The following is a 25,000-nucleotide window of genomic DNA, read 5'->3' on the forward strand; positions in this document are numbered from 1 at the left end:
GTGTCATCATCCAGCGTTTCACTTCTCCCACCATCATTCCACCACAAGCCACCTGGAGTCAAATCCTTAAACTGTGAGCCCTAAAGATGCTAATGCTAATGCGTTTTTTTACATTCTCTTTATCCCCTGCTGAATCCTCCATTCATTTTCCTCTGATCAGGGCCAGTGTAAGAGCCTAGCAATGCTAAACAATGCTAACAACACTAACACATTAGTATTTTTCCAGTCAGCTAGGTCTTCTCATTCTGTTCTCATTTCTCTGTATTAATCCACCAGCACTGCTGCACTGCTGGCTCACGTCCTGGTTCCATCACCTAGTGCCCTTTGGCCTTTGCTTTTGCTAAGTCATCGCTTAGCCTGAGCAAATAGCCAGCAAGGTCACAGTGTGGGTTTCAAATTCACGTATGAAAACACTTCAGCAGCTATCATCTTACATCGAGATGATTAACCAAGCCCACCCAAAGAGAACCACAAAGATCTAGCTGTCTCAGTTGACTGGATTTGGGTCCCGTCATCAAGGATTCTGGAAACTGGGCCACATAGGCCACACCTCCTTTATTTAAACTGGGCCACACACCCCTCACTGAAACTGGGCCACACCTCCTCACTGAAACTGAGGACACATATGCCACGCCCCCTAACTGACACTGAGGATTCATAAGCCACACCCCTTCACCAAGTCTAACTGCCAGAGGCCACACCCCCTTAATTGAAACTGAGGACCCAAATGCCAAACCCCTTCAATAAACCCGAGACACAGCGACCACACCACTTCTCAACTAATACTGACAATTTAGGCCACACCTCCTTTCACACCAAAACAAACTGAACACAAAAGCCACACCTCCTATATTAAGACTGACACACAAAGGCCACACACCTTCACTCAAACCAACAGACATACACCACACCCCCACACAAAAGCCACGCCCCCGAGGCCACGTAAACCCCTGATCACTTTTCAGGTCGTTTGTCATACGCCGAGATCACACCACCGAAAGCAGAACCATGGCATGGTCACAGAGGTGATGTAATAAGCCACGCCCCCTTTCGGGTGGTTCCGTGCAGCCAATCGATTGCCCCGTTCTCGCCAAATCATCTCTGCTGCGAGACGCTGAATTAAACGATGGCGTGATGCAGGACATCATTACATTTTATAACTGCAACAAACTCAATGTAGTGAGAAACAGATAAAAACTCTTCTGTCCATGAGCTCTGATGAAGAGCAGAGGAAAATCAGAGAGACGTCTCTATCGCTCACTCTCTCATTTCCGTCTCTCTCCATCTCCCTCTCTCTTCTCTATATCTCTCTTTCTTTTCTCTGTCACTCATTGTCTCTCCCATTCTGTTTCTTTCTCTTTCCCATTCTCTTTTTTCTCCATCACTCTCCCTTTCTCTCTCTTTCTCTCTCCCTTTATATTTTTCTGTCTCCCTCCCTCTCTCTCTGTGCTTTTCCTGTCAGAGGAAGTTCTCACAATTGCAGGCCAATATTGTGTCAGCATGAGGAGAAGGCGGAGGAGGAACCGCATGCTCCCCCTGCTGAGAAAGAGAAACAGAGAGAAAGAGAGAGAGAAAAGGAGAGAAAGAAAGAGAGAGAGAGACGCCAGTCTTCTAAAGGCCATGAATGCAAATTCAGTTCCTTCAGCATTAGAAAGGCGGCGTTAGAGTTCGTCGTCACAGATGCAGAAAGATCTCGGGGTTCCCGAGTCAGGGTTCTGAACCCAGAGTGCCAAACACCTCAAAATATTGGCACCCCATGAGATCTGTATGATTGGTAGCTGCTAATAGATAGAGAGAGAGAGAGAAAAAAAAACACACCTCTGTATCTAGAACTTTGGCCCCAGGCATCATCTTTTCCTTTTTTTTTTTTTTTTTTAGAAGGATGTTCTGATCTACTGTAATGACTTGGTGAAATGAATTATGGGAAACCTAGAGTGCTGCAGTCACATGTGGAGGAAATGACAGCCAGCTGTTTTATTCATGAGACTGACACAAAAACAGTGTTCATCTTCACACACCTGGAAGGTCATGCATCACTCTGTGGAGTTGAAGTGTATCAAATGATTCCATTAAGGTCCAGAAACATATGGAGTGTGTGTGTGTGTGGAAACCCTGGAAACTAGATGATTCTTTCCATCTGGACACACATATTTTCTCACACACACACACAAGTTGAGGAGTAGATACTGAATATGTTCATGAGTATGTGTATGCATGTGTGTGTGTGTGTGTGTGTGTGTAGTGTATGTGTGTTTGTGTGTATACATTTGTACACAAGTGTGTATGTATGTATATATATATATATATATATATATATATATATATATATATATATATATATATATATATACACACACACACACACACACACACACACACACACGAGTTTGTGTGTGTTGTAAATGAGTGTGTTCATGTGTGAGGTTGTTTGTGTATTGATGTATGAAAAAAAAAAAAAAAAGCCAATTGAGTGCAAAAGTTTGTGCACATGAGTTTGAGAGTTTAAGCTGTAGAAACACTAGTTACAAGACAACCTTTCCATGTAAAACACACACACACACACACACACACACACACACACACACACACACACACACACACCCAAATGTACCATCTCAGCCACACAGACAGTGAAGGTCATGGTACTGCACCATCCAGCAAACATGTACCACTCTACCTGAGTGTGTGTGTGTGTTTGTCCTGCACCTCAGTTACACACCAGAAACAGAGTTTCAGAAACACACACACACACACACTTTATAAACTCAAATGGTTTTTGATCCACACATGAGGTCCACCTAAATTGACAGTGCTTTTCATGTGTCCGAGCTCGCGCTGCATGACATCTTATAGAGGAACCCAGCCTAACGGGTGACGGCATCAGCTAGGGGTTTGGTGGAGATACGGAGCTTGTCCTGACGCGCGCACCTTAACGCCGCTCGGGTCGCAAACGGTAAGACGCGCACGCGCGCACAAACGAATATTAGTTCTTATCGGGACGCGCGCTCGCGCAACTCCACCCCGTGTTAGTCGTGTCACACGCACGAGAAGTAAGAAATGACACGTGGACGCTACTCACGGGTGAGGATCATCGTGTTCCGCGGGGTGTCGCGCGCACTTCAGGTGAACAAGCACACTTCTCCTCTCCGAGATCTAGTCCAACATTACGGCGGAGCGCGTGCACAAAGTCACCAGGAACACGGTCAGGACATATCCACGGTCCGCGCGCGCTCCGAAGGGAAATCCATTGGTCCTGTGGAATCCAGATTTCACAAAGTCCGTCTGAGAGAGAGAGAGAGAGTAAGAGCGCGTGTAAGCAGCGCGCGCGTCTCTCCGCACAGAATATATGAATGAAACGACTCGGCGTTCAAAACGCTCACCTCAAACCACGCCCTCTCACACGCCCACACCCCATCCGCGCTACTCTGATTGGTTCAGATCACACCCTTCAGTTCTAAATCAGAACTGCGCTGATTGGTCAGAACTTCAGTACCCGCCCCGTTTTTATTTCCCACTGAAGGTTCCTCCAGATTGTCCATCAGAAAAAGGTGAGATCTCGATGCTGATTGGTCAGAAGGGGTTGGTTGATGTTGGTGGGATTGTTGATGTTGGGCTCTGTAGTAAGGGGAATTATTTGTTCAGATCACTGACATGAAGAAGAGAGATGTTTCTGGAATGAGTCTCCAGTTTGAGAGGGGGGGGGGGGGTCTTCAAATGTCACTCCAAACGTTTAAATGATATACAGAAATAAAGAAAAGAAATTATTCTCTTTACCTCCATTTCTTTCTTTCTTTCTTTCTTTCTTTCTTTCTTTCTTTCTTTCTTTCTTTCTTTCTTTCTTTACTCTGTTTATCTAATTTTACACTTTACTTGCAGTTAGTAGTGACCGCGAACTGAACCCTTATGAGTTTTGTGTGTGGTGTGTGTGAGTGAGAAACAGAGAAAAAGAGCGAGGGACGTGTGTGTGTGTGTGTGTGTGTGTGTGTGTGTGTGTGTGTGTGTGTGTGTGTGTGTGTGTGTGTGTGTGTGTGTGTGTGGTTTAACAGTATTGTCCCTCTCCTATCTAATCTCAATCTGAATCTCAATCCATTCCATTTCTTGAAGTTTGGCTTTTATTGCCCAGCCCACAGGGTGTGTGTGTGTGTGTGTGTGTGTGTGTGTTGACCTGGGTGGGTTTCTCGAACTGAAAAAATGGCCAGCTATTCTCTCTCTCTCTCTCTCTCTCTTTCACACACACACACACACACACACACACACACACACACACACACACACACACACACACACACACAGGAAATGAGTGGTGCAGGTGTGTTTTGGTGTGCAGTGATGTGTTGCACAGGAGTGTTTGATGTGTGTCTTTGTGCATTGAGTGTGTGCAGGTCAGCGAGGATGCAGTGCTGTGTGTGTGTGTGTGTGTGTGTGTGTGTGTGTGTGTGTGTGTTGGTTCTGTATACAATTGAAGTCAGGCATGTGTCACATTCTTAGCCCGACTCATTCCCTTTGTGTGTGTGTCTGTGTGTGTGTGTGTGTGTGTAGAATTGAGTGTGTCAGCTTGGATATTTTGAGGCTCATAACAGGAAATGTCCATAAATATGGATGAGACACACACACACACACACACACACACACACACACACACACACACACACACACACACACACACACACACACACACAAAGGGAATGAGTCGGGCTAAGAATGTGACACATGCCTGACTTCAATTGTATACAGAACCAACACACACACACACACACACACACACACACACACACACACACACACACACACACACACACAAGTCATTAAATGTTATAATTAGAGAGACATTCAGTTCTCAGAAAACTCACATCTGTGGCACACACACACACACGCACACACACACACACACACACACACACACACACACACAAACACACACACACACACACTTCCAGTTATAAGTCTGATGTTATCTCTTATACTTTGACTGTTTTACCTGCAGTTTTCACTACAGTTCACTACAACTTTTTCAGTCATATGTTCGGGTTGCCAGATCATCCACAAAGAATCATATATCAGTTCCAGATTACATTTACTTACTTACACACACACACACACACACACACACACACACACACACACACACACACACTTCCACACAAATAACAGAAATTAGTTTTTATTACACTGATAAATAAATATATATATATATATATATATATATATATATATATATATATATATATATATATATATAAGATGTTCATTGGAGTGATGAGGATGGACAGGTTTAGAAATGAGTTTATTAGAGGGACAGCGCATGTGGAACGTTTTGGGGGCAAAGGAAGAAAGGCCCAATTGAGATGGTTTGTGCAGGGAAGGGAAGATCATGGAGGAGGTTTATGGATGTGGTGAGGGAAGACATGCAGCTAGTTGGTTTGAAAGAGGCAGATGTAGAGGACAGGGGGTATGGAGACAGATGATCCACTGTGGCGACCCCTAATGGGAGAACCCGAAAGAAGACCTCTTCCTGTCCTCCCCCTTTCTTCCTGTGTTGCTAAACATTTTGTTTATCCAAAGCGTTTATGCTAGCACCAAACATGCTAACTCTGAATCTCCAACAGGAAAACCCATCATTCCTGACTGCATACAGTGGATGTATATATCCAGGAAGAAATAAAGGAAGGAAGGAAACATATGACACACAGAGTTCCCTCAAAAGGAAAGTGCGAGCTAAGATTTGCGTTAGCATTTCCACAGTAAAGGTGTAGAATTTGCTGAAAATTTTTTAGAGTGGAAAATTTAATCAAAACGTTTTGATATTTTTTCCCTGTGAACTCATGTTAAGTGTCAAAACAAGATCTTCTCCAGTAATCTTCTCCTCCACTTCTCCACACAAACCTTCTAAAGAAAAAATCTAAAGACACAAAAGCAAGCCTAGGTGGTTTAGATGTTCGAGGACCTCTCGCTGCAGTCGTATCAGAGTTGCTCCTGCACTCCTCTTCATCCCTCTTTTCATCTTTTACTATTGATGTCCACGTCATGTCAGTTTGATGCATGAGATGAGCTTCCTCGAGAAGATGTGGAAGCTCTTTGAAGCTAGCTCCAAAAGAACAGGACAGCGTGATCCAAGGTCAAAACGAGATGACCTGCTTCCCTTAAGGTCCCTGTGAAGAATTCCGAAACAGCCAGCTGCATCAGCGCCAGCAGAAAAAAAACCTGGGATTTGGGGAATATCAATAGCCATCAGACTGGAAATGGAAATTTTGCTTTTCAGATCTTTTTTTTAATAATTGGTGCTAAAAACTAGGCAACTCATTACTGTAAATTGTGAAAAGTGTGGAAACACTTTCTAGTCTTTCCTAGAAACCTAGTCTAGTATGGCTGTTCAGAGACATGTGCATGTTTCACTCATTTGTATGCAACAAACTCAGTCTGAAGATGTTGCATTTTATTCTCATTGAAAAATCCTACCTCAGCATGAACAAGCATCCGGACACTTTGTTTCTCTCCAAACATTCAGCTGAAACACTTTGCAATGTCTCTTATAAAACTCTCCAAAGGTCTTCACTAGTTGTAGATGTTCTTGTTCATCTCAGAGCAGTTCAGTAGGATTAAGGTGCGGTGACTGGGCAGGTGATAGATATCACTCCAGACGTCTGTTTGCTCAGAACACAGAACTCAGACGTGCGCTTCAGCTCATTGTCTTGTTGTACGGTGAATTCGGTTCCAATGAGCCGCAGTCCAGACGGAACTGCATGGTGATGAAGTACGGAACTGGAGCCATGTTGGTTCAGGATTCCTTTCACTTTCCAGAAACTTCCCTGCTCCAAAACAACCTCAAACCATTAAACTTCCACCTCCATGTGTGAGTGTGGGGGTGAGGGAATCGGATCACATCTCTCATGTTCTCCATCTCACACAAGTTCTTCTGGTGAAGACAGAAACGTCCCATTTGGGCTCCACAGAACTTTCATCCATTCATAGCCTCTGTATTTTCAGGAAATTATCCCTCAGTGGACAAGATATTTGGGCAGAATTAGCAAATAAATAAAATCCAAATTGTCAAACATTGGCCAACTTACCAGCTGGTCTGCAAGAGGCTCTATCTTTTTGACCACTCCAGCTCCAGGTCTGGCCACTGAAGTTCCTCATATGGGCCTAATTTTAGTACATCATATGCTAGGTAAGCTAGCTAAGACCAGTACCTAGTACTGCTGTGGGCTATCAATTATGAACAAATGAAATACCACATGAAAGGAGGCTGATGAACTTTCAAGTTGATTACTTTCCTGTTATGGTGTATCCTGAGGTGTTTTATGCTTCTTATACTACCACATCATTTTCCTGAAGAATGTTTTATTTTTTAATTGAAAAAGAAAACCTTAAATCAGTCCCTCTCATGGGTTTCTTTTGTTCCAGATGCTGCTCAGTGGCTCATTTAGTCCTTTTAAAGGCAGCTGCAGTCCTGCATACTGACATGAGGGAAAAAAAGAGAAAAAAGACGAGGCCCCAGGCTCCACATCATTCCTCATATTTCTTCAATTAGTCATGCGTGAAGATAAGAGATTCCAAACGCGAGATTGAGGGCAGAAGCAGGAGAAATGTTTATTTTAGCTTTCGATGACTAGACCATTTTTCTTTGAAAACTCACATGAAATTAAGGGCGGCGTGTTGGCTCCCGTTTCACGCCATCCAGGTTATGATTCACGCCGATGTCATCACATTTCCACTGCGGAACCATCCAGAAAATGTAAACAGCCTGTTGCTAGACACGCTGCCTGAGCTTTATTTTCTCGTGCTTCATTTAACCCTTTCAGATTCAATGCTACAAATTGGCTCTTAGCTTTAGTTACAGATGACCAGACGCCATTGTTACGGCTAACTCTTCAGACGGCTAGTAACAACAAACAACAAACAAAAGGTTGCGAGGTTAGCATTTGGCAGTGTAACTCATGAAGTGTTCTTGATTTGTTAGGAGCATCGCAGATCCACCTCTCCACTCAACCTACTGCACTTTAGTCAGGAAGCATCAATGAGCAGAAATGAGAGCAGTCCTGGGACGCTAATGTTCGGCGGATAATTTTCCAGCCATATGAGATTCTTCTTCAAACAAAAATCTTTTACAGCAAATGTTCCCTTCACTGAAACTAGGCGACCCAAAGCCAGCACAAAGCCAGCTTCATGAAGATATGGTTTCCATGGGTTGGAAGATGTGAAATGTCTCTTGCTATAGAGCTGCAATGCTACTAAACACCAATGGTCAGTACCTGACTTTACTACCACCCTTGTTGTTGAATAAAATCTCCACAAAATCTAGTGGAACATCTTCCCAGAAGGAGAAAGGTTACTCTACCATAAAATGGGAACTAAATGTGGAATGGGACATTTAAGAAGAACATGATCAGGTGTTTGCAAACAATTATCCATATGAGCAACAAGTAATTTTACACAAGATATGCTTATTCATCTCATTTGCACGTAGCCTTCACATACAGTTCATGGACAGATGCACAAATAAGAAATCCAGCCGCTAGCCGGATTTTGGTCGCCTTGGAAACTTGATATGCAAAATACATGAACATATGGTGAGAAAATTAGTGAGTTATTTGCCTTCATACAGACAGGAACGAGTAAATCGCTGCGTTGCCAGTCGTTTATCTTTTTCTAACGAGCGGTCTGAGGTAAACACACACATAATGTGCGTTAAAATGTTTGTTTTGCAAACACAAACACACACACACACACACACACACACACGAGCAAGGTTTACCTCGGGTTAATAAACGACCAATGGTCTACAGGACTACCAGGCCAACCAAGTACAGAACAAACTCTGATTCGTAATAATTTTTTTAAATCTAAAATACACTTTTTTATACATTCAAAACAATACATTCTGGTAAAATGTTATGAGACACAACAGGAGAAGAATGTGGAGGGAAAAAAGTGTGTGTGTGTGTGTGTGTGTGTGTGTGTGTGTGTGTGTGTGTGTGTGTGTGTGTGTGTGTGAGGGGGGGGTCATCTGGAGGCATTCCTACGCCTGACACCAAGATGAAGTACCGAGGCTACGTGAGCGACTTGGCAGAGGCTCATCATGTGGCTGATGTGAGCCAAACTCTTCGCTCTGCTCATTAATCATCTACACAACTTACTTACACACAAGCCGCACTGCCTCGATTTCTAACCGAGAGACAGAGAGAGAGAGAGAGAGAGAGAGAGAGAGAGAGAGAGAGAGAGAGAGAGAGAGAGAGAGAAAGAGAGAGTGAATGCTGAGAAGAGGACGAAAGACCTGTTCGGTTGTTAGCACACGCTTGGCCTGACTGCCGACTTGTTAACAGCGGCTAACACAGGGCGAGAATGGAGGCGATGGAATTAGACGAACATTATGATGTAATGAGTTCTATCAGAAGATAATGGATTTGAAATGCTAATTGTTTCTCTTTGGCCTTCAGGCAGCCATGTTCCCTAAACCTCAAGAGCGTAATGATCGTCGTTCAAAAAGTACAGGCTCATAAATCATCCGGGTTTTATTTGAGATGCTGATACCCGGCTTTGAACTTGCCAGAAGATGAGGAAAGAACCAGCATGGCACAATATTCTTAATGAATTATACATGAAATATGAGTTGGTTCATCTGCAGGTTGAGGAAAAACTGTACACCTACAACAGTGCACTTCTGTTGTGAGAAGAACATCGAAACATGATGATCAATTCACACTATGCTCTAATGAGTTTGGTTCCTGTCTTGAAGCAAAATTGTGGAATCGTAATGAAGCTGGAGAGAAACTTGATAGCCTTGCAGTCATGTGGTCAGATGTCCATCCTCAGGGTGGTAACTTACTGGTTAAAGCTCTGAGTTATCAGAAGGTTGAGGGTTGGAGCCGCTCTTGGGGCCCTTACAGCAAGGCCCTTAACCCTATGTGCTCCACGGGTGCTGTATCATGGCTGACCCTGCGCTCTGATTCCAGATTCCTAACATCACTGGGATATACAAAGATATAATTTCATGGTGCTGTACATCACCTTTTTTACATTTCTTTCTTCAACAGCTTAATGACCAAATTCTGGATACGTCCCTTCCTGAGAGCTTCTGAATCCAAATTATGCTCAATGTTCCATTAGAGTTCAAATTCCATATTTTGTTTGCCTCATGATGTACCAAAGCTTGAAGACTGGATAAAAGTATTGGGACACCTGACTTTTCCACCCATATGTGCTTCTTTCCCAAAATGTTCCCAAAAAGTTTAAGACACAATTGTGTAGGACGTAGCATGAAATGTTTCCTTCACTTGAACTAGGGGACCCAAATCTGTTCCACTATGACGATACCCCTGTGCACAAAGTAAACTCTACGAAGATCTGCTTGCTATGGGTTGGAAGATGTGGAAGATCTCCTGCTATAGAGGGCCAACCCTATTTTAACTTTGAATGTGAACACTGAACCACCTCACATCAACTCCATTAGTTCCTGACTTGACTAACACCCTTGTGGCTGAATGAATCACCACAAAACCTTTCTCAGAAGAGTGGAGGTTATTGAGCACAAAAAAGCACACAGTCTTATAGTCAGGTGTCCACAATCTTTTTGGCCTTCTGAAGGCCAGAAGGTTGTGCGGTCAAATCCCTGCACTACCAAACTGACCTCCTTGGGCAATCTTTTTAATTTGCTCATTTGTGTCAGTTGGAAGTCCTTTTTTTAAAAAAAAAAAAAAGTTGTTCTTGGTTGGTTTAAGATTGAAAAAAAGGTTTAAAGAACATACATTGCAGAACAGATGGTTAAAGGAGCATAAGAACATATGGGCTTGTCTGTGTTTACCAGAGATTTACTCAGAGAATTTTGAGGATTACCAATTAGAAGCGTTTTATCCTGAACCTCAACCTGCTTTGATCTGAAGAGTCCACAAAGCTAAACCGTGTGGGCAAGGAAGAACATGTCCCAAAAAGAGATGAGCGAGACATGGGACATGTGGACACCAATTAGACAAAGGCAAAAGCGCAAAAACGATAAGCAGCATAAAACCACTGCTGAAGCACTGGGAACAGAGCCGTTTTTATTCGCCACGTGTGAGCATGTGTTCCGCCACCTGATAATCACTTGGCTTGTTTTTCACTCTCTCGTAGTCCCTGGTTCCTCTGTGTCTAAGTTAATTTACTGCACATCTGTGGAGGAGCAGATGAACTGCAAGGGGAGTCGAGCCATAAAACACCTCCTGTGTGTTGCCAGCAGAATTAGATCTCAACCCAGTTCACTTTCTATTAGAGACAGAGGAGAGACAGGAACAGCGATACACTTACTAAGTGTGTGTGTGTGTGTGTGTGTGTGTGTGTGTGTGTGTGTGTGTGTGTGTGTGTGTGTGTGTGTGTTAGGGCACTTGGTAAAAAAAAAAAAAAAAAAAAAACCGTAAGGTCTAAAAGTGCTTGGGGGCTCAGCCGTGAATGCAGCTCATTGACCAGTCAGGGAAGCTTTGAAAGCTCTGTGTGTGTTTTAGGGATACTGAAGTGGCCATTCATGGTGGTATTCAAGGGGTCTTAATGCACCAGGCAGGAACTGCTCCAGTTGATGGAACCAGGAAATGTTTGGACTACTTTAGAGTCGAGTGGCTCGAAACAAGTCCTGTATGTAGTCTACAGTATGAACACAATTCTTGCATTTCCTGAAGTTCAGCAGTGCAAGTCTTTATCAGAGGTCCGAGATGAACGCTGAACCTCTCGTCGACATCAAACTCAAGTGGACCGTATCTCCTCAACTTGTAAATCAGCCACTGCACTTGTTCGTGAATATCCTGTAGATTGTATGGTGGATCGTAATGCATTTAAATCCTAAGTTCCTTTTCAACCTTGAAAATCATATTACAACAATCATTTTCTTCTTATTAATTTTTATTTGGTAATTTGGGATTTGGAGATAAAGTGTGAGGGGGAACCTGGACACTATGAAAGCACGTCTTTACTGAGAAACGTACTAACAAGCTAACATCGGCGATCACGGGTTAACATGTATTTCCTGTTCTCAAAGTCAGTGCTACAGATCCAGAATTATGACAAACTGGTTTAAAATATTCAATTCAATTAAATGTTATTTGTAGAGCACTTTAAACCCTGGACATTGTCCCAAATCAGCTTTACAGAGAAAAATCGAGCCAAAGGTGAGATCAACGAGAAACTCGATGATATGAGGAAGAAACCTTGAGACAAACCGATTTTAAAAAGCTCCTTTAAAAAATTGTTTCCCTGCATGGTTCTGCAGGGATTCTTTTCCTTCTCTGTTTTGGTTTATGGTACATCCTTAAAAAACAAACTGGGTCAATGTAACTGTTAAACAGAGACAAGCTTGGGAAAGACGACCTCGTGTTGGAACCCATGAAACAAAATAGGACCTCAAAAGTAAAAGTCAAACATGGCAAGTTTTTTTCTGTGCTCCAGAGTAGCTGTGGGAAATTTGTGCGAAAGGCATGAGAGGCATTTTTTGTTAAGATATCGGTGCTCCCCTCCTCCACATGGTCCTGAGAATGGATAACCCACCACGCTAAAACTATCTGCGCCAGCAGACTTGAAATAATACTCATAGCTGTCATATTTCTAGTGCATTCTAAATGCAAGAAAACATTCCAAGCTTCTTAACCACAGAATATGTTCTGCATAAACAAATTCCACATGAATAAAAAATAAAATCAATAGCACCAATTGTCTCAAGTTTTTTTTTAAAAAACAGAGGGTTTGAATTTCCACTGCAGCATCTTAAGCGATTCGTGTTGCCTTGACTGAAATTGATCTAAGGACAGGGAAACAAATTGAATCCGCTGAGGCCTGCAATGTCTCTCAATGTTTCTTAATAATTCAGGAATCGTTTAAGAGGATTTCTTTCATTTACTTGGATTTTCATTGTGTTGCAAAGGAGCAGTTACAAATCCCAAAACACTGCAAAATGATTTAAAACAGTGGTATCCGTAGTTTTCTTAAAAAAAGAGTCCATGGACATCAAGAACATTGATATAAAAACAATCCAAAAACCATCTTTGGCTATGGGACAATGCAGAGCTCTGTAAACTGTGACAAAGCTCTCAGATTTGCCTCTTCCAGCCATGTGACTGAGGGCTGAGGAACACATCTAAGGCACATGACCCTAAAGACATGGGGGGCAACTCCAAAGGTTAATGAACAGCGATGACGAATGTTTAGGCGAGTCTTATATCAGTAGGACTTGCACGAGGAAAATCTTGCTGAGACTAAACAAAAAGAATGATTTAAGGATAGTTGGTCTGTCAGTAAATCAGACAATTAGTCTTTCTCCATTTTGTGATAGTGGTCAAAGTGACCTTGGGGTTATTTAATAATGCTGCATAATTACAGATTATGTGATCAGCCATGCCACCAATAATGTGACAAGAAATTTGGAGATCTTTAAAGACCTACCTAATGAAGAACCACCTCAGTTTGAGGTCAACAAGTCAGCTGGAATCTGATTCTTTTATTGCTTTACATTGACCACCTTGCTCAAATGTTTCTCAGACCAAGATTTGTTACTGTGTTCTCACCTACCACGAGAACTTTACCATGTGGGAGAACACACCATGGTTTTATTCAAATAGTATGCTTATGAATGTTCTCTGTTGATCTTCCCTGTAGAGTCCCAGTATAAAGAAGCACAGTAACCTTCAGTAGATGCCTTTCAGTAGGCGGTCAAATGACTTGAACATGTTCAGGAGACCAGTTCAGCAATTCCCCCTTGAGGGCTAAAGAATGGCCTGCAGTTCTCACATCAGACCGAAATCTCCAACAGAGAGTGAGTGGCATATCAGCATAGCCAAAAGAAAGCGAAATCACATTTCCTCCCCCTGATACTGTACTCCATTCATTCAAAGAGAAGTCTCACATGACTCAATCACAATGCTTCTATTTGGACAGTACGCTGTCTGTTTTTGCCTTAACTCATGTTTTCTTGGAAAACAACCGAACCATTGTCGGTGGTGCCATGCCGTTTTGAAGATACATCAAACAAGCCCATTGTTTCGGAGACCTTGAGGGAACCAGAATGCTCAGAGAATGCAAAAAAAATAAACGGACATAAGCGCAACATCAGATCATGCATCAGGACCAGACCAGACTGTGTAGCCTCATGGTAAAACACAACTGAACAAATAAACAAAAGTAACATAGAGGGAAAAAAAAGATAATTGCCTAGTAACCAGACCTGGGGCGCACTCAAGATTTGACTGGCTATGCTGTATAGAGGTGTTTACTTTTTAATCTTAAAAGTTTAATTAGAGACTTTTGCTTCATATGAGATTACTTTTACTTTAACCATCGTGAGTGTAGTGGTATCTCAGTGTGCCAACAGTAACTAGGACCATTCCAGTAGCAACTAGGACTGGTGCCCAGTATTCAGTGATAATTTGAATCAATCCGCCATTCCTGGAGTAACTAGGAACACCCAGGGGTGCAACTGCACATTTGCTGAGGGGTTTGCAAGAACATGGTTGGTGCCATCTCCCTCTTGCAGAAAAAGAGAGGCAAATACAGGAATAAATACGTTACAGGCAATGGTGCCCCCATGTGCGGCGCATATATGCACTGCGCATATGCTGTTTTTGTGCCTCTGGGACCAGCGCCTGGTATTCCCGCTATAATTAGGATTGGAACCTGCCATTCCGGTGGTAACTAGGTCCAGTGCCAGGCATTCTGGTAGTTACCAAGACCAGAACCTGGTATTCCGGTAATAATTAGGTCAATTGCCTGGCATTCTGGAATTTTGGAAATCAGGTAGTTTCCAGAGTCCAGACCCCAGTATTCAGAGAGTAATTAGGACCAGGGCCTGGTATTCTTTAAGCCTATGAATCTGTTATTTACTAAGACTAGATCCTGGTATTCTATAAGAATATTTGGTACTTACTAAGATCAAAGCCTGGTTTTCTGGCAGTAACTAGGACCAGAGAACGGTATTCTGGTATAAACTGAGACTTTACCAAATTTCTGCGGTGTTGTCGCAGTAGGGTGCAGCATTCTGTGCTATCCTGCCTGAAAAATAAGAAGGTTTGTGTCGTTAAAATTAAAAATTCAATTCAAATGTCTATTTATCTGATTGTTGCCACGCATGTTAGCGTGAATTTAACGTTACCATGCACCATAATGTGTCACACACACACACACACACACACACACACACACACACACACACACACACACACACACACACAGACAATGGTTTAATTATGGGATAGCACCAGGACACGGTAAGACAAAGGACTTATTAACCAGAGATAGATGTGTGTGAGACAGAAAGTGAGCGAGACATAGCCCAGCGCTAACTCATAGACTGTCTATGTGGTTGAGTCATACCCCAGCAGTGCCACCTCTCTCTCCTTCGGGTTTGTGACTTCACTCTTTCCTTCTTGTTCTTTGTCTATCTTTATCTTACTTTTACCCTCTAACACACAGACACACACACACACACACACACACACACACACAAACACACACACACACACACACAATACCTCTCTATACATAGGCATAACCCGTGTCGTACCGGTAGTCCCGTTCCAACCGTGACCACACACACGAACTTGCACACGTGTCCTGAATAGCAGAGGGTCATGTCATATGTACGCTTCATTGCCCTGTCACTCTTTCTCTCTTTTTTATTAAGCCAGCATGACAGCAGAACAGAGTTCAGAGCTGGGTCAAAGTTCACCCAGCAGAGTTCGAAAGTCCCAAGGACAGCGCTCCTGTCAGGATGACACTTAGGCTGTGACCTCAGGGTTAGGGAGCAAAGGTCATACTGACACCTCTTTTTTTTTAGGAGGTTATATGTTGAATAGGCGCCCTGAGGAGGAAACAGTTCCAACATTCACAACAGGGATGTGTGTGACCAATGGAATGTAGCCCAGAGCATTGCAGGTGGTGATGTTGGCCCAATGAATTCATTTTTTTTTAAACCCTGATGATTGAACCCATGAAGAATTTATTAGCACAATCAGCTGTAATTCTGATTGGCAGTTGAGTTTGCCATCTATTTTTTTTTTTATACACATTTGCCACAATTATAGGTTTTGTGGTTTTTGTTGGTTTCTTATCTGAATACGAAATCATTTAAATACTTCTAGGTGCAACCCTTCAAGACCAATTCTTTATCAGATGGCTTCTAAAAGCATCCCTTTTTCCTCAGACAGTAGAAATGACCAAGATAAGCCTAAAAATGGCTGACAGTTTCCAGGTTGGACAGCTAAAGCAGACCTGTTAAAGCAAAACCATTTGTCATTCTTCTCATTCTCCTGAAGGAAAACCTGTCAGGATGCTGCCTGTGGAATGTCCAACAGGTTCTACACGGTTATACAAATTCCTTTGCAAAATAAACAAACACCTTAGAGAATTCATCATCTTTAATCCAGCTCTAATGTTGAAACCAAAAATTAGTATTACAATACTGGGATAATGTCATAAGCCTGGTGTTATAGTAGTAAGTAGAACTGGAAACTAGCATTCTGATTGTAACTAGAACCAGATCCTGATATTACAGTAGTAACTACAACTAGATCCTGGTGTTACATAGTAACTAGAACTAGATCCTGGTGTTACAGTAGTAACTACAACTAGATCCTGGTGTTACATAGTAACTAGAACTAGATCCTGGTGTTACATAGTAACTAGAACTAGATCCTGGTGTTACATAGTAACTAGAACTAGATCCTGGTGTTACAGTAGTTACCGGGACCAGAGCCTGGTGTTTTTTGTTGAAACTAGGACTAAAGCCTAATGTTCTGGTAATAACTAGAACCAAAGTCTGGTGTTCCATTAGTAAAAAACAAAACAAAACAGAGCTTGGTGTTTGGGAAGCATCTAAGACCAGAGCCTTGTGTTCTGAAAGGAACTAGAGCCAGAGCTTGATATATTGATCACAACTAGGATAAAATCTAAAATCAAAGCCTGGTGTCTCATTAGTAACTAAGACTAGAGCCTGGTGCTCTAATAGCAACTAGGACCAGAACCTGGTGTTCCGTTAAAAACTAGGACCAGAGCCTGGTGTTTCATTAAGAATTAGGACCAGAGCCTGTTGTTATGGTAGTAAATAGGACTTAAGCTTGGAACCTTGGGACTAACTAGGACCAGAGCCTTGTGTCTGGTGTTCCATTAGTCAATTGTCCATAACCAAAATCAGAACCAATGGTTGAGCTAGAGCTTAGTATCAACTAGAGCTTGGTATATTGATTGTAACTAGGATCAAAAGCTATGTGTTCTTATTAGACCCTGATTTTTCAGTAGTAACTTAGACCAGAGAATGGTGTTCAGCCAGTAACTAGAACCAGAGCTTGATATATTGCTCATAATTAGGATAAAAGCTAGTTTCAAGGTTCTGGTTGTAGAATCAGAGCCTGTTGTTCAATTACTAACAAGGACCAGAAATGATATTGCAAATGAGCACATTTCAAGGCCCTGCTGTGTGTCACAATCGATTCTTTGGCAGTGAAAGCGGCCTATGATTTCATTATCATGTTCAGCTTTGCTATCTGGAACACATTCCGCATACTGAATGATTACGGGGTTACTCATTTCCAGGTGGTTTGGAAGTCTGATGCAGCTATGTCAACAGAGCTTCTTCATTCTCTTTCTTTCACTCATTCTCTCTCTCTCTCTCTCTCTCTCTCTCTCTCTCTCTCTCTCTCTCGTCATGTTATGGCTGGTTGAACATTTTACCGAAGCCATCTGGGACGGAACCTCTGAAGGTCAAAGTTCAACAGAAAACACACAGGAACCCCTCAGACATGCCTGGTGCAGCAGCAGTGGCAGCAGTGGAGATGACATAAACCAGTCCAAATCACTCCACCCCTCAATCTTTATTCAAGAAAGTCAACAAGAGAAGGGTGTAATTAAAGAAAAAGCCAGAGATGAGGTACATGAGAGAGAGAGAGAGAGAGAGAGAGAGAGAGAGAGGTAGATAAAGAGAGGGAGATAAAGTGAGTGATTGCGAACATGAACATTCTTACAGTGTGACATCTCCAGGCTACGATCACAGCGGCATCTTTCAAGGAAATGAAAGGATGGAGTGGGTAAACAACGCGGCTGAGCTCAGGATTACTCCGTCTTACACACAGAAAAATCACAGAGCTGCTATTGTATCTCATAGTTATTATTCAAATCCTGGATGATTGTGTTGTTTAACGACGAAAAGCTTCAAACATGAAATCGCATTAGCGTCAATCTGCAAGCCGTAATCCCGAGTTATGTAAGCAACAACGCCCCACATGTGGTACAAAAAACAGTCGTATTCAAATAAATTCAGGATTAAGGCGTGTTTTTCTTCTTTTTCTAGGAACTGTACATTCCATGGCTGTTTCGGTGTGACACCGAGGCCACGCCTCTTTTATTCAAACTGACAAACCACACCTCCTTCACTGAAACACAGGTACACAGGCCACACCTCTTTTACCTAAACACACCTTCACAGGTCACACCTCTTTACTAAAAAAGCACACAGGCCACACCTCCTTCATTGTAAAACAGATTCACAGGCCACACCTCCTTTACTAACAGGTACACAGGCCACACCGTCTTCTTTGTAACACAGATTCACAAGTCACACCCTATTTACTAACAGGTACACAGGCCACACCTCCTTCATTGTAACACAGATTCACAGGCCACACCTCCTTTACTAAAAAGCACACAGGCCACACCTCCTTCATTGTAACACAGATTCACAGGCCACACCTCCTTTACTAACAGGTACACAGGCCACACCTCCTTCATTAAAACACAGGTTCACCTTCACTGAGACCAACACAAATTCGTGTATTAAGAATGAAAGAAATTAAGAAAGAAATTTGATCATATGATTTACACAGCAGTTAATTCTGGTCCAGATGTGAAATCAAACATCTGTTTAGTGTGCTTTCTCTCTCCAAACTCATACAGAGACCAGCTCTCAGTCTGCCACGTCTCCGGCCTAAAACATGCACAGCTGATCGTGTTCGGTTACAAACATCGCTCCTGAGACAGAAGTGAGAGGACGTGTAGTAAAGTCCTGACAGGACAATAAAACTCGCTCAGGGCTCCTGGTTGCCCTCTGACCTATGACGTCACTCTGAGTGAAGGCGTTTAGGAGCGACGCTGAGCCAGACTGCAATAAAATGAAAGTTTATTAATGACGGATATGGCTTTCAACTGACCTCTGACATCAGTTTGTTATGGATTTTGTGCTGTGTGTGTGTGTGTGTGTGTATGTATGTGTGTGTGTGTGTGTGTGTGTGTGTGTGTGTGTGTGTGTGTGTGTGTATGTATGTGTGTGTGTGTGTGTGTGTGTGTGTGTGTGTGTGTAAAAGCATTGCAGTAAAGGAATTAATGAAAAACAGAAAAGCAAACAAGCAGTGAAAGGAGTTACTAGGTTCAGAAAAACATTTCTGTCACTCCTTCTAACACACACACACACACACACACACACACACACACACACACACACACACACACACACACACACACACAAGGACACCACCTCATGGATGTTGACACACAAACGAAAACACTCGAAAACACACTAATGCACACCGTATCCTGCATTCTGACAAATCAGTGATGAATTGTGGATTAACACACACACACACACACACACACACACACACACACACACACACACACACACACATGGAGACAGGAGGTCGATTTATTACCAGAAAACCCAAGAGACAAATAAAGACAAAAATAAATCAATTTTATCATGAAGCATAAAAATTAAATCGGGCTAATAAATACAGATGTATGCTAACATCTGGGCCACCAAAAAAAAAAAAAAAAGCTAATAAGTAAGATGTGATTATTCTTTACTTTAGAAATTCCCCCCCAAAAAAAAGGACAGCAGGCAAACATATACAATAAAAACAACATTCCCCGTGCTAGCTAGCGATCTGTAGGGAATATTTTCAAACACAAACACAATGCTAACTAGCGATCTGTAGGGAATTAGCCTGTTTGATGAAATCTAGCTAGCTTGCTAATATTACCCAATTATTTTTAGAAGATCAACTGATCAAAAATTCATATCAAGTGCAAACATAAACTGCTGTTTCTGTCTGATTTGTGAATAAATGTGTGTGTATGTGAGAGAGAGAGAGAGAGAGAGAGAGAGAGAGAGAGAGAGAGAGAGAGAGAGAGAGAGAGAGAGTGTGTGTGTGTGTGTGTGTGTGTGTCTACTGTCAGCAGACCAAAAATACTAAACAGGAAGGAATGTTTGAAACCTACAGTGAGACCTCACACACACACACACACACACACACACACACACACACACACACACACACACACACACACACACACACACAGTTTGTCGATCATATATTGATATTCTTATTGCAATATATTTATATATTTCACAATTATACAATTTCTTTAAAAAACATTTAAATATCTACATAACATTATTTAAAATTAGATCACTTTTTTAACAACATGAATAAATCAGTTTATAATTTTTACAGACTTGAATAATTAAGCACCTGTTAATTGATTTACCTGGTAATTCTTAACTCGTTAATTTTATTCATAATTATTAATTAATTGATCTTACTTAGCATACACATTGTCTAATTGACATTAATTGATTAATAAATTCAATGTATATAGAATTTGATACTATAATAATTATTTATTTATGATTTGTTGGTAATTAAAAATGAATCCTATTAATTATTTAATAAATCTTTTTTTTTTTTTTTTTTTTTTTTGCAATGTTTTTGAAATTCCACGATGAAGCAGAAATGTGATTGCGGTTCCTCTGTCCCCTGACCACTGCGGATCGTTTTCTTCTGTAGCTCGTTTTCCATCCAAGTGGTTTCTATTGCCAGCATTTTATTTTTTATATCAAAACTCTGAAGACTCGTTTCCCCCAGACACGCTGACGAGACGCCCCGCCGCTAATCCTTTTACACCTCAGACAAAAAGCCATGAAGCAGGAAAAAATCTGCAGGAAGGTATTAAACACACTCAAGCGTCCACACACACACACACACACACACACACACACACAAAGGACTTTAGATGCAAGGCTGCTCCCGAATGATCGGGCCGTTCTTCAGGAACGGCGTCACGCTGGTTCCGTCTTCATCAGGAGTCTTTCCAGAAATGAATCCACCAATTATTTACTAAATCCACAGAAATCCCTATTCAATAAGATTTCCCGCTTTAGCTCTAAGGTCTTATCAGGTTACATAACCTCATTAGCAAGTTAGCGCTAGCATTGCTAATCACGCCGAGGCCCTTCATCAGGACAAATGGGCCGAGTTGCCATCAAGGTCTCCGACTGCGACGAGACTCTGACCCATAAAAGCTGTTTTTTTGTTCCTTTGTCTGGACAAAGGTGCTAACGCTGACATGCTAATCACTAGCTCTGAAATGCTAATCACTAACTCAGACATGCTAAATGTTTCCAAGGATGAAGGATTCTAAAATAAAGTAAAGCAATGCTAGCTGAGGCAGGCTTCCTCGCTCTACAGATGGATTTATCTGAAGGAAAAGGTGTAGTGATCTGTAATAAACATGATCAGGGGCTTTCACATTTAGCTGTAAAGACGTGTGGAGAAGTGTGTGGACATATAAAGAAGAATAGGGAAGTAAAAAAGTGTGAGGAAGTCTATATAAAATTATGCATGAGGATGTCTTTGGAAGTTTTTACGGATAAGGGAGTATCAAGATGTTTACAAGTATGAGGAAGTGTATGGAAGTGTAATGGAGTATGAGGAAGTCTATGGAGGTATAAGGAAGTTTGAGCAAGTATGTGGAAGTACAAGAGAGTATGAGGAAGTTAATGGAAGTCTAAAACTGTAGGAGGAAGTCTACAGAAAAATAAGAGCTTAGGAGGAAGTCTATGGAAGTATAAGGAAGTTTGAGGAAGTCTATGGAAGTATAAGGGAGTTTAAGGAAGTCACTGGAAATATAAGGGAGTATGAGGGATTCTATGGAAGCATAGGGAAGTTTGAGGACATCTGTGGAAGTATAAGGAAGTTCGAGGAAGTCTATGGAATTATAAGGGAGTTTAAGGAAGTCTATGGAATTATAAGGGAGTACAAGGGATTCTTTGGAAGTATGAGAACGTCCATGGATGTATAATAAAGTATGATGACATATGAAAGTTTAAAAGAGTATTATGAAGTCAATGGAACTCTATGGAAGTATAAGAGAGTATGAGGAAGTCTATGGAAGCACAAGGAGAATATAAGTATATAAAAGTATATGAAAATATTTGGAGGTGAATAGAAATATAAGGATATGTATTGAATCATTGGGAAGTTAATGTAAGCATATGGAAAGCATTCATTCATTCATTGTCCTCAAATTTATATATTTCTCTCTCTCTCTCTCTCTCTCTCTCTCTCTCTCTCTCTCTCTCTCTGCCATTCCATCTCTTCCTTCCTTCCTCCATGTTCATCCGCTTGTTTTTCCACATGCCAAAGCCAGCTGGAGTGTGTTTATATGGCGTTGATGCTTTTGTTCGTAGGCATCAAGGCCATCGGTGTTATAAGAGCGTGTAGACAAGGCTGAAGGGAGTGGCGTGTCTGAGCACACACTCCACTCACCGTGGAGCCGACCGTAAACACGCTCATGCTCTCAGTACACTCTGTCTCTTTATACTGACGCCAGGTCTCAGGAGAGCATACAATACTCCATTCAGCAGCTTTTATACAGGCAGCAGAAATAACGACAAAAATATCAAACTTTATCATGATGTGTGATGTGACCAGCAGGAGTCTGATTATGGAGACTCCTTCCAGAAATGTTAAATAAACATCTCCTTGCGATTTTCTTTTAGTCCTGTTAGGAAAGTCTAGTGATGGTATTAAACTATAACACGATTAGATATTATCAACATATAATTCCATAAACCTTCTCATACTATTTTATACCTTCATAGACATCCTTATATTTTTTTATACTTCCACAGACTCCCTAATATACCATAGACTCCCTAATACTACCATAGACTCCCTAATAGACTTCCTAATACACCATAGACTCCCTAATATACCATAGACTCCCTAATATACCATAGACTCCCTAATATACCATAGACTCCCTAATACTACCATAGACTCCCTAATACTACCATAGACTCCCTAATATACCATAGACTCCCTAATACTACCATAGACTCCCTAATATACCATAGACTCCCTTATATACCATAGACTCCCTAATACTACCATAGACTCCCTAATATACCATAGACTCCCTAATACTACCATAGACTCCCTAATATACCATAGACTCCCTAATACTACCATAGACTCCCTAATATACCATAGACTCCCTAATACTACCATAGACTCCCTAATATACCATAGACTCCCTTATATACCATAGACTCCCTAATACTACCATAGACTCCCTAATATACCATAGACTCCCTAATATACCATAGACTCCCTAATACTACCATAGACTCCCTAATACTACCATAGACTCCCTAATATACCATAGACTCCCTAATACTACCATAGACTCCCTAATATACCATAGACTCCCTAATATACCATAGACTCCCTAATATACCATAGACTCCCTAATATACCATAGACTCCCTAATACTACCATAGACTCCCTAATATACCATAGACTCCCTAATACTACCATAGACTCCCTAATATACCATAGACTCCCTAATATACCATAGACTCCCTAATATACCATAGACTCCCTAATACTACCATAGACTCCCTAATATACCATAGACTCCCTAATACTACCATAGACTCCCTAATATACCATAGACTCCCTAATATACCATAGACTCCCTAATACTACCATAGACTCCCTAATATACCATAGACTCCCTAATACTACCATAGACTCCCTAATATACCATAGACTCCCTTATATACCATAGACTCCCTAATATACCATAGACTCCCTAATATACCATAGACTCCCCAATATACCATAGACTTCCTAATATACCATAGACTTCCTAATACTACCATAGACTCCCTAATATACCATAGACTCCCTAATACTACCATAGACTCCCTAATATACCATAGACTCCCTAATACTACCATAGACTTCATAATACTACCATAGACTTCATAATACAGTGGAACCCGGTTATGTCGATGTTCTAGGGGGTTGCCAAAAAGCACCGAGGTAACCGATGATCGAGATAAACGAAAATCAAAATGGCGGCAGTATATTAACGTGCTTGAAATTTCTTCATGTACATGATGTGCGTTAATAAATGAGAATGTGCATGCACCTGCAACAGCGTTGCCGCGATTTGTTTGATGAAGTCATGCTATAAAAATACATACAGTACATGTTTATCTGTCGGGAATCCCCCTGCCACGCCCCCTTCGGCGCCCCCTTCAGCGTGTCAGGTGTTTTCTCGGCCGCTTTCTCTGAAGCTCCCGGCTTCAATCGCGCACATCTGGTGCTCGTTTATCATCATCACCAGCTCCTATTTAAACTTCCACACTCTCACCGTCCGTTATTGTTGGTATATGTTGGTTCACGGCGGTCGTTGTTATCGCGCATGCGTATCCCGGTACGTGTCTTCCCACTGGCACTCTCTCACCGGCTGCTCTTTTCTTCCCAAAGCGCATCGCGGATTCCCCCCCGATCCTGCCGGTGTTCATTCTATGCTTTTGCTGCTCATCCCACGTTCCGCGCAGCCAAGCGCGGCCTCGCCTCCCGTTCATCGCATAACATTTAACAACAAAAGGCATATGTGCAGTAACTAACAGCAGAGATTCACCAGTATACAATACAACACCTGGAGCAGCTGTAAGGTTTGAGTTTTCCGCCACTTCCGCAAGTTCTTCTGCGGCTGCACCGTGCTGATCGAGATAACTGACGTAAAATGGCAAATTTTTCCCCCCTTGTGCTCGAGATATCAGGGTTCGGCGACATAAAAAAAAAAGTCGACATAACCGATAAAAAATGCTTAGAAAAAGCGAGAATTTGCCGGTTCCACTTCAAAAACGTCGACTTAATAGGGTTGTTGAGGTAACCGAGGGAGGGATAACCGGGTTCCACTGTA

General features: G+C 41.9%; 1 protein-coding gene across 4 annotated transcripts in view; it reads right to left on the reverse strand.

Annotated features, from left to right (window-relative positions):
• Window positions 1-25,000, reverse strand: part of dlc1 (DLC1 Rho GTPase activating protein) — an 80,441-nt gene that overhangs the window by 22,934 nt on the left and 32,507 nt on the right. The window contains exon 1 of one of the 4 annotated variants that reach the window (XM_083532661.1): window positions 3,080-3,350. The exons of the other annotated variants lie outside the window; for them this stretch is intronic. Within the exon in view, the coding sequence (XP_083388787.1) occupies window positions 3,080-3,092 (13 nt within the window). The 5' untranslated portion in view covers window positions 3,093-3,350. Of the gene's footprint in view, window positions 1-3,079; window positions 3,351-25,000 lie in introns of those variants that run through there. 4 annotated transcript variants of the gene reach the window in all.

This window comes from Silurus aristotelis (assembly GCF_946808225.1).
Source record: "Silurus aristotelis genome assembly, chromosome: 27".
Lineage (NCBI taxonomy): Eukaryota > Metazoa > Chordata > Actinopteri > Siluriformes > Siluridae > Silurus > Silurus aristotelis.